This window comes from Enhydra lutris, unplaced genomic scaffold (genome assembly GCF_002288905.1).
Source record: "Enhydra lutris kenyoni isolate GAN:26980312 unplaced genomic scaffold, ASM228890v2 scaffoldscaffold28, whole genome shotgun sequence".
NCBI lineage: Eukaryota > Metazoa > Chordata > Mammalia > Carnivora > Mustelidae > Enhydra > Enhydra lutris.
In genome coordinates this window covers 21,965,533-21,976,822 of record NW_019154112.1, presented here as the reverse complement: position 1 = coordinate 21,976,822, position 11,290 = coordinate 21,965,533, and the positions used below count along the sequence as shown (strand labels likewise).

The window sequence follows — 11,290 nt, the reverse complement described above, 5'->3', positions numbered from 1 at the left end:
TTTATAGGAAATTTCCTTGGAAGAGGAAATAACCAATTACCAGAATTTTTTTTTTTACTTCCATTTTATCCTGAATGTACCCTGTCTCGGTTTTTGCTCCCAAATCCTATAAATACTTCTCTTATTATCATAGCCAATAATCTCCACATTGCTAAATTAATATTCTGTCTTAATTTTACTGGAACTATTAGTAGTGGATTACTCCCTTCTCCTGGAAACATTTCTCCTTGGCTTCAAGGATGTCCTGTTCTCATGGATTTCCTTTCACTCAATTCATCATTTCTTCCTAGTTCCTTATCATCATCCCAGACTCATAGTTCAGTGCACCCAGGGCACAGAACTAGCCTCCCAAATAGGCTTTCTGCTATCACCTTGACTCCCCATATGTTATTCTCCGCAGCAGCAGTTGGGATCCTTTTAAACAAAGCAAAGAAATCTGCGCAATACTCCCCAATGGCTCCTTATTTTATTCAAGTTAAAAAAAAAAAAAAATCAAAGTCCATACTGTAAGCTCACAAAGTCCCACCATCTGTCTGACCCGATGTCGTATTACTCTCCCCCTTGCTCACTCTGCCCCAGCCACAGTGGCCTAATAGCTTATCTGTGAACATATCCATTAGTTACCTATCTCTCTCTGTCTGGGATCTCTCTCCACTTTTTCTGCTGTGTGTCTAGTCCCTTCACTTACTTATCCTATATAAAATAGTAATTCTTTTCTCTATAACTCTGGCATTTTGTGTCTCCTTTTTCCTGCCTTATTTTTCTTCTTAGATTTACAGGTACCTAAGATAGATGGTATTTAATTTTGATTTGTTTATTCTTATATTCCTCAACTAGAATATAAACTCTATGAAAGCAAAATCTAGGTCTCTTTAATTAGCTAGCTGTAAAACACGAGTTGTACCTGGAATATAGTACATGTAAAGTAAATATTTGTTTAATGAATGAAAGAATATTAGACTAAATAAAGTTTAAAGAATAGAGTACTACCTAGACATAAATCAGAAAGTGTTGATATTTATATATGGACATGGAAAGATGTTCATGATGCATTGTTAATGGAACAAACCAATTTATACAACAGTATGTAACATATAATCTTAAATTATATATGGTGAATACTTATAATTATGCCTGGCAAATTTTTGAAAGTTGCACATCAAATCTCAACATCATTTATCTCTGGGAATGAAATTATACATTATTTTTATTTTCTTAGAATTTTCTATATTTTCTGAATTTTTACCAATGACTGTAGGTTTACTTGCATAATTACCAAAAACAGCTGAGTAGGTGCCACATGCAAAAAAAAAAAAAAAAAAAAAGCATTACATGGACAAAGCATTTATTTTATGGGTTAGTCATGGAATTTTACTTATTTGGATTTCTATCTTAAAATTTACGGTTTGAAAAACCTGATTTTCTAAAAAAAGATTTCCTTATTTATCTGAAAGAGACAGAGAGAGAAAAAAGTCACTACATGCTAGGGTGGGAAGGTCAGAGGGAGAAGGAGAGAGAATCTTTTAATCAGACTCCTCATTAACTGCCAGAGCCCAGTGTAGAGCTGGAATCCATGACCCTGAGATCATGACCTGAACTAAAACCAAGAGTCAGAGGCTTAACTGACTGTGCCATCCAGGAGCCCCAAAAAGTCTTACTTAAAAAAAAAATTTCTTTAAATTCAAAAATGACTATAGTTTTAATGGAAATAGCTGAAAATTTAAAATGGATACTTTCACCATGTTTTTTCATATTATTACCATCTAGAACTTATTAATATTTCTGTGCTATGTATGCTTTGAGAAATGATATGTAGGGTACATATGGATACATGTATATATGTAAAAAGACCTAGGAAATATAACCAAATATTCACATTAGTTACTCATCAGTGATAAAGTCATTGATTTTTCTTTACCTTTGCAATGACAAAAAAATTAAAAAGATGCTATTAACATTTTATTGTACAAATGTATATATAAATCTAACAATGATGTTTTAAAAAAGAAAGCAAAACAAAGAAAATACACCAAAAGGTAAACAGTAAATATCTCTTGGTAGCCTAAATATACATATTTTCATTTGTTATTTTTCAAATGCTATACATAAGCACCAAATATTTTACAGTGGGAAAAAAATTACCTTGAGAAGAAAAAGAAGATAATTTAAACAATATAAATCTGTTTCCAGCAGACTTAAAATGATATCGAAAATAATATGTCCTTATATATTATTGTAAGACATCTCTCCCATGGGATGTCCAGAGCCTTTCTTCAATACTTTCCTGGGAGAATTAGTCTTACAAAAATCGTCCATAATCCAACAAAAAGCATTCATCCACTACCCCCAATCATTCATGTCTCTGGAGGACAATGACTGCACTGTGGATGACCTCATTTCAAAGTCTACTATATCCTATAACAAAAGGAAAATCTATGTTAAATTTAAAAATAAATCTATAGGGCTTTGAGATGATCTGGTAATAAGTGGTTCCCTCTCCATTAATAATAAATTTGCCAAATCAGAAGGCACATAGCTTCTTCCCTCCACGATGGTAAGAATGTGCAACAGACTCTAATATTACCATGAAATGGGAAACAGAGAGCAGATGCAAAGGTAGGAAAAGGAAATTTTCTACAGTTGGTCTTGATTATGTTTTTAAAAGTGTCGCTTATTCCTGAAAATCTGACCCCACTAATAGAAGTTATACAACAGTTCAAAGCCAGATATAGAACTATTTTCAGTTAGCCATATTAGCTGCTTCATAGACAAAACCTTCTATAGCGTACCTTTGACCCTTACGATTAGCCCAATTATATGTGATGTTCTAGTATAAAATTTAATTATTTGTGTCAAAGGATATTATTACATTAGAGTTGGAATGTTTTCTTGTAACTTGAAATTATCTACCAAAACCTACACTATAAAATCAATAAAACACAACCATGGAAAGAAAACTGTCTGTTTCACTGAAAAATTTATCACTGTGTCCAGATTGGGCTGCCATGATTAAATAGATCAATTTACCCAAGGAAGACAAGAATATAATCTCCTTAACCCAAACCCTTCATGTACCAACTTTTCGCTATTGGCATGCCTTCGTGAAGTAAATATATTGGGTACGAGCTAGGTTTCTTTTATGAATAAATAAATTGGCAGTATGATTAATGTTTCTATGATTTTTTTTTCTTAAAGATTTTATTTATTTATTTGATAGACAGAAATCACAAGTAGGCAGAGAGGCAGACAGATAGAGAGAGAGGTGGAAGCAGTCTCCCTGCAGAGCAGAGAGCCCTATGTGGGGCTCGATCCCAGGACACTGGGATCATGACCTGAGCTGAAGGCAGAGACTTTAACCCACTGAGCCACCCAGGTGCCCCTTCTATGATCTTTTTTTTATGTTAGTGAACTCCTAAAGGTTGAATCCATTCTTGATCCAATTAGATTGAGAGCCAGACCGTGTACAGCAGAAATTCCCCCAAGGTAACGCTGTCTTGCAGAGCTGTCTTGGATACAGCAGGCTCTTTTCCAGTGACATACAGACCATAGGAACTCTTGCTTCATCCTAATGTTTAACTTCTTCAATGATAGAGTTATATAAAATATATAGAGCATATACTTATGAGACCAGTGCCTCAGTAAGTGGCTTCTCCAGGATTTTTCCTTCTCTCCATCCCCTCTTTCATCTCAAAGGGTCACCAGATCCCATAAATTTTCAAATTGTTTAGTATTTTGGATCTACCATCTCCTCTTCATTGTCAGTACTTTTTAGTTCATCCATTACCATGTCTCTCCTGAACTACTGAAATAACCTCAAAACTGGCAATCATCCTTGTTCCCAAACTATCCTCCATAGCACTTCTCAAGCACTTTTTAAAAACATCAACCTGGTTGCTTCTTGTTTCAAATTCAACAAAAGCTTCCATTTTCTTTTTGGATAAACTCTAGTCTCCTTGGTAAGGTATAAAAGGCTGCCCATAATCTGGTCATTTCTCTTTTCCTCTTCACCCACCATGAGTTTCAAAGATAATAGTTCATCTTAGTCCCCCAAACATACCTCAAGGTTGTCTCTATGCTGTTTCTCAGTTTCTTCTCTCAATCCTGGGTGCCCTGTCTCCTAAATCATGGCCATCTCCCATCAGTTTGTTAGTGAGGAGACCAGTGAGCAGTTCATGGCAAAGTGACTAAGTACATCATCATGCTGACTTAATTTTTGTTTTCTGGTGAAGATCTCCAGTAAAAGACAGTGAGTCTCTTATCCACCACCCCCCCCATTTGCTGCATAATGTCTTCCTTTATTACTAAGCATCTTAGAGCCTTATTTATAGGCCTTATAATCAAGGAACTCATCACCAGATATATGTGTTAGCTTTTATTTCTCTCTTCCAGATATGAGCATCTTACAAAATATTAAGTGGACAAATATTGAAACAATGCAGGAGTTGTTGGGGAGAAGTCAAATGTCATTAATCAGAAAGTAGTTGCCTTATGTTCCAAAATGTCTTCTAATAAATGTCTAATATATAGAAGTTTAACTGATTTACTGTATTTTTATTTTTTCAACAATTTTGTGCTCACTTAAGGAGCACATATACTATATTTTTTCAACAATTTTTTTCTTTCTTTTTTATACTTCGTTTCATCTGCACCTTATTTTACCTAAATGACACTCGGGACCATTCCTTATTTTTGGTTTTGCACAGAACTGAGGATATAGTAGGCTTTTAGTAAATGTTTATTGAATACAAATCCTGGTATCTTCTGCCCGGTGACAAGGTGCAAGGCTGAGTGCATTTCATGTAATTGTTAGAAGAATGGATTCTTCATGTGAAAATAATTTAACAAATGAGATCACTGAATTTTGAATAGGAGTTCTGGAATCTTTTGATATCTCAATGACAGCTGTGAATGGTGATAGCAAAAGCCAATTAACAGAGCTTGGGCCTTCCCACCCAAATTCAACCAGAGCAACTCTCCTTTCTTCTTCATTTATTTATCAATAGCAGTTTATTTAAAACATAAGACACTTTTTAAGATCTCACACCATTGTTGTAAACTACTGAAGCTGATGATTTTATCATTTACTTTCACCTATAAAATGTTCTGATTCAGTAGCCAGTTTCCAAGCAATTAATGGATTTGCAAGTACTCATGTTGGTATATGTTTGTTTGTTTTTACATTTCATTAAGGTTTATTAATCTGGAGTGTCTATAAATTTGCTTGGGACAAAGCCGTATTCCATTTTTACTAAACTCTAATTGAAATTCAGTACTTCTTGTGCTGTCTTTTTCACCAGTAGAAATGACAGATTGTTTTATATGACATTGCATTTATAGAAAATATCTCAAGTTAGCATTTATGGTTGTCAGTAAACTGAAATTACAGTATTATTAGAAACCACCCCCATGAATTTTTGTATTTACTGTTAAAAATTTTTGCTTTCTTATAAATTTGTGTGTGTTTTTTTAAAGATTTATTTATTTATCTTAGAGAAGAAGTTGTACAGGTGAGCAAACACCTGAGCAGAAGGAGGGGCAGAGAAAGAGGAGAAGGAGAGAAGCAGATTTCCCACTGAGCATGGAGGTAGAGATAGAGCTTGATCCCAAGACCCTGAGATCATGACCCAACGGGAAATCAGGAGTTGGTCACCCAAAAGACTGAGCCACCCTGGCACCCCTCTCACAAATTTGTTTTAAAATATATTTTGGTGACTATATTTCAATATGATTACTTTCTTTTGTAATCCTTTAAAACAAAATGTGTACCTGTAAAAATATTCTGAGAGTTCTATGGAGGAAGGGAACTAATAACAAAAAGAAATGCTTCAAACCTCTACTTCAGATTATGACACAGCTGATTCTTACTATGGGATGAGTAGGTAGATTGGCACAGATGTTTTCTCTAAGCATTAGACCTCAGCAGCTGTACCCATTCGGCCAAGATTAGCATCATTCACTGTGTATCTTAACATTTAGCTTTTGGGTATCATTTCATTCTAGAAGTCATAGCTGAATCACCCTTTCTTGAGCAAGAAATTGTGTTTTGGTATTCTTTTCCTTTGTTCATTAGTTTATTTTTCTTGTGGTTGCCCTGCTTTAATTCAGAATTTAGATGCTTTGATAAGATTTTTTTTTTTCCTGCCCAGATCCCTTCACTTGACTTCTCATACCTTGACTTTCCTTGGTGATGCACCCCCTCTCCTACCATCAGTTTCTATGGTTGGAATAGGACCAGTCCCACCTGTATCTGTGATGCTGGATACTTGGTACAGTTCCACTTGGTGAGATGGAAGGGCATGAGACTGATGTGACTCAAATCTAGAATTTTACTATGAAAAGAATCACACTACCAGCTCTGGCTTTGAAGAGAGCAGGATGTATGCCAAGGGCTTGATGGTCCTCTTCCCTTCTAGGGGAAAGAAGCTGCCTGAGAATGGAGTGGACACAGAAGGAAACAGCTAAGAAACATGGCGGGGTTGGGGGAAACACTCAGGCCCTAAAACAAGGTTAAAACATGCCCAAAGTCAATTCTAGCCCTGGACTCTTCAACTATGGGAGCCTGTTAAAGGAGGTCATTGAGAGGACATGACCTCCAATTGACCGGGGAGATCTGAAACTAGGCAATAGGAAGCTCCTCACCCCTCCCTCTCCTTGGAATGCAGTTTACGTTTACCACTCCCACCACGGGAGATGTTTCAAGGATGCAGCGCTGAGAGAGAACTGTGTGATTGAGATCCTCTGAGCCACAGACATGACAGAATCCAGGTAAGAGTTCCATGTGAACATGAGATTCTAGCAGGTGATGCTGAGATCTACTCATCTTGAGGCTTCTGGAGAAAAGCCTCATGTGTAAGTTCCCTTGCTTATTAAACTTGCTGCCTACCAGTCTGCAGTGCCCTCTTTCTTGGGTTCTCCTTGCAGTCCCTGTTGGGTGTGGGGGAGGCAGTTTGTGAACCAACAGAGCCACTGAATCTCTCTCTAGCTTTAGCCAGCTTTAGGTGACCTACATCGAAAAGAACAATAATCTCAGTAAAGTTTATAATACAAGTTTAGGAAGTCGGTATCTTTAAAAGATTTCATTTATTTGAGAGCTGGATTGAGCAAGAGAGAGAGAGAAAATGCATGAGCAGGGGGAGGGAGTGGGAGAACCAGGCACCCCACTGAGCAGGGAGCCCGACTGGGGCTTGGTCCTAGGACCCTGGGATCATGACCTGAGCCTAGGGCAGATGCTTAACCAACTGGGCCACCCAGGTGCCCATAACTCAGTATCTTTACAAGGAAATAATTAAATAATTGTATGGTATAATTCTTTTGTTAAATAATTAAGTCACTGTAGTATAATAGGCATTTGTTGATCGCTGATATAAGTCCCATATGCATACTTAATGTATGTGGCAACTATGGATACAATCAGAACATTCTACAGAGGAGTAAGTAAATATAAACACCTTCCAGGACAAAGTTGTTTATATTTATAGAGAAAAGCAAATTTCAACTTGTTGGACTCCCAAGTCTGTCTTTCCGTTATGCATCCTGAAACCAAAATACATTGTAACTTCTCTCCAGTGAAAAACATGAGCAGTTGGAAACAACACTTCTTCTATTGTGTCACTGTGGACACAAAATGCTTCTGTCTCATCTCAAGATAGTAGTTTATCCACACCTGTGTTTTCCTGATTTCTTGCCGAAACAGTATTGTGTATTTCCAAGGATCCATAACAGAAAGGTCTCAGGTGTTTTAAAAGTGGAAGCCTCATGATGGTCCAGTGGAGCTGACATGTTCTAGGGTCTTGTGAGGAAGAATACAATGAAATACAAGGTAAATCCAATCCATCCAGGCTACTATAACGAAAATCGATAGTCTGGTAGCTTATAAACCACAGAAATCTATTTCTCACAGATCTGGAGACCAGAAGTCCAACATCAAGATGCCAGCATGGTTACATCCTCAAGGACCCTCTTCTTGGGTTGTAACTGGTGTCCTCCAGCTGGGCCCCCACAAGGGGAAGGAACAAAGGGATCTCTCTGCAGCCTCTTTTATAAGACTTTATTATCTTTTACAATCTCACTCAGGAGGATTCCACCCTGACATCTTAAGCACCTCCCAAAGGCTCTGCCTGTGCATATAATCATTTTATTGGGTCAGATATTCAACCTAAGAACTTGTGCAGAAACATAAATATTCAGAACATAACAATGTCTCTCACTGAAGCTAGGAGAAAAACAGTTTTCAAGTGATGAACACAAGTGGACGCTTACCTTCCCAGGGGAGCCAGGAATTTCTGAACCTTTACAAGGAGTCGTTTCTTTTTCTTTTTCTTTTTTTTTTTTTTTAAGATTTTATTTATTTGACAGAGAGAGTTCACAAGTAGGCAGAGAGGCAAGGAGAGAGAGAGAGAGGAGGAAGCAGGCTCCCTGCCGAGCAGAGAGCCCGATGTGGGACTCTATCCCAGGACCCTGAGATCATGACCTGAGCTGAAGGCAGAGGCTTAACCCACTGAGCCACCCAGGTGCCCCTACAAGGAGTCGTTTCTTACACTGTCACTGTCTCTGGTGGGTTTGGGGAATTGCAGCTGAAGCAGTACAATCTGAAAGTACACTGGAGTGTGTGGCACATGGAGAGACATTTTCTTGTTGGGGAAGATGAAGCACACTGGTTTGATTCCAGGGGAACTTGAATTCCCCACATATCTACCTTGCTGCTTATCACTTTTCTCCTTTTCCATATTCTCAGAGGACATAAAATTGCTGTAATGAGGCTAATTAATGAAGTAGAAACTGAGGATACTTAAGCATCTAGGAAGTTTCTGGGGTACAGTTGGGAGCCTTTTACACAGTTTAGCATTCTAGTTAAAGGGAAAATAAAACGTTTCTCATAAATGTGCTGAGCATGTATCATTTCTTAGTATCTGGCTTGTGGGCTTTTTTGGAAGCCTAATATCCGATATTAGTATGCTCAGAAGAAAATAATTGAATTTGGACATAATTAGGAAAGTTCACAGCTCAGGAAGGATTGGTGAGGAGATGGTGACAAAGGAAGCTGACTTGAATCAGTAATGCTCTCAGGAAGCAAGAGCAGAAGAGGAAGCCTTATCTGGACAGTTACTGTTAAGAAGTGGTTGGAGTGAACACGTCTGCCTTTCTTCCAGGTGAATATCCCCAAGTTGTCCAGCATGATGGTCTTCATTTTCTATGGTAAGTGAATCATTCTTCTAGTTTACCTGGATGTATATCACCAATTCTTCATGAACTGAAATCTATCTTATCTGACTTCTCTGTTGATTAAACTAATGGGCTTATAGTAAGAAGTATCAATTACAAATGTATACTTTAAGGTGGTTTATAACTGTTTCAAAAATGCGCACTTATTATTGTAGAAAACACATTCCTGTATTGCAGGAATCACATTAATCTCTTAGGTTGTTTCTATCTTATTGTGTAAGATAATCCAGTTACTTGGAGTTATTTATTAGGATTTATGGAATTCTCATATATACTAGAGCCTTTGAGAAATGAAACCTTCCAGTATTTATTATAAGTTATAAGATGATAAATTTCAAATTATCTATTTTTATTTGAAACTAAATTAAAATGAGATTAATTTATCATTTAGTTCCCCTAATTTTAAAGCATTAATATTTACAAAGTAGGAGTCCTTTTGTAGGATAAAACAACATCCCATTGGATGCTTCACATTTCAGTCAATTTTTGTGAGCTAGAGATAAGGTTTGGATTTATCCCTCTTGTGTTGGATAGTGTGAATGTATTGTAAGATGTTGATAGAAAATAATTCATTTATACTCAAAGTAGAATCCACAAAGATCTACTTACTACATGTGTTATTGGAGAAACTACTATATTTTCTTCAGAATTTAGTAGAATCTATAAAATGAATTCAGGAAAAGAGATAGTTATGATTATAGCTGAATATTAATATTCTATTCATTAAAACAAAGCCAGTATAGTTTTTGCTTACTCTACACTAATAGATATTGATGAATAAAAACGTAATTGTGGGCATGAAAATGAAGAAGGTTATTTCAAATTATGTTGAACATAAAAAGAGAGTCAAAATAAGTGAAAAAAATTAAGGGAAGAAGGAATGGAATCTTTTATATATCTTCAGTTTTTTTTTCTTTAGTTTAAATAATATTCATTAGCCCGAAATTTTGCTTCTTGTATTTATTTTAATATTTCCTTATTTCTATTCTTAGGTATAAAGACAAATCTCAGAAACTTTAACTTTTGTAGATAAGGCAACAATAAAACAGAACACACAAAATACATTACAACCTCATTATGGCCCCAGTTGAAAAAGCAAGGATGGCCACTTGTTTTCAAGTTTCACTTCTAAATTAACCTTGGCATTAGGTTGCATGAAGGAAGGAAATGACTTCTAATATTGTTAGGGTCAAAATTGTACCATTTGGTAGGTTTAACCAGTATTCCTCATACTTGTTTAACATCGTCTAAGTAGGTCTTGTGATGTGGGAAAGTTTTATAGCCAAAGAAATGTGGGACGTAGTGAATTTTTAAAATAGAACATGTATTATCATGATAAGCCTTAAGAGGGTGATATTATGTACAGTATTCTTCATCTTACTATTTCAAAACAGAACTTGTTTTTCACTGAGCATTTCAAGAGAATCCTTGAAAATTCCTGGATTAAATATGTGACTACAAATCATAGTAAGGAATGACTACAATTTTGGAAAGCTAAAGTTATTTTCATTCTTTTGGGCCAGATCACTGAGATGGTTTTCCTAGTAGATTCAGTATTTCATCCAAATAGAAGGTGTGGAAAATCATGTAAAATAAACAATCAAGTGGAACTTAAATTTTTAAATATGGAAGAAAATGAAATAAATTTGGGAAAGATAATACGTAGAAAACATTAACCATCACTAGACTGAGGTACTGGTAATGTTTTGATGGTATATTCAGAACACTATCACCTATAAGTTTTCTGAGGGAACTATTCACAAAATGTAATGATCAATGTCAAATAAAATTCTTGTTTCTTATGATTTGTTTTTGACACAACATACCAGAGGGTCTTTCATAGCTGAATTCAAATAAATGACTTTGGGCCAAAATCAAAGGGGCTCTTTCTTCAGGCTTGCTAACCTAGGACAGGATTTTGGTTAGGTGAAGTTATCCATGAACACATGAAAAAACAGAAGGCTGATATGTCAATTTCCACTGTGGCCCTCAACAAGGAAAAGTTGTGACTGAACCATACCCTTGGGCCTAATCTCCAAATGCAGTGACCCAGCAAATAGTATGATCC

At 36.2% G+C, this 11,290-nt stretch overlaps 1 protein-coding gene across 1 annotated transcript in view; it reads left to right on the top strand.

Moving 5' to 3' along the window:
- Positions 1-9,098: 9,098 nt before the first annotated feature.
- Positions 9,099-11,290, top strand: part of LOC111152149 (GDNF family receptor alpha like) — a 61,325-nt gene continuing 59,133 nt past the window's right edge. Inside the window, exon 1 of the mRNA XM_022510503.1 lies at positions 9,099-9,195. Within this exon, the coding sequence (XP_022366211.1) occupies positions 9,174-9,195 (22 nt within the window). The 5' untranslated portion in view covers positions 9,099-9,173. The remainder of the gene's footprint in view (positions 9,196-11,290) is intronic.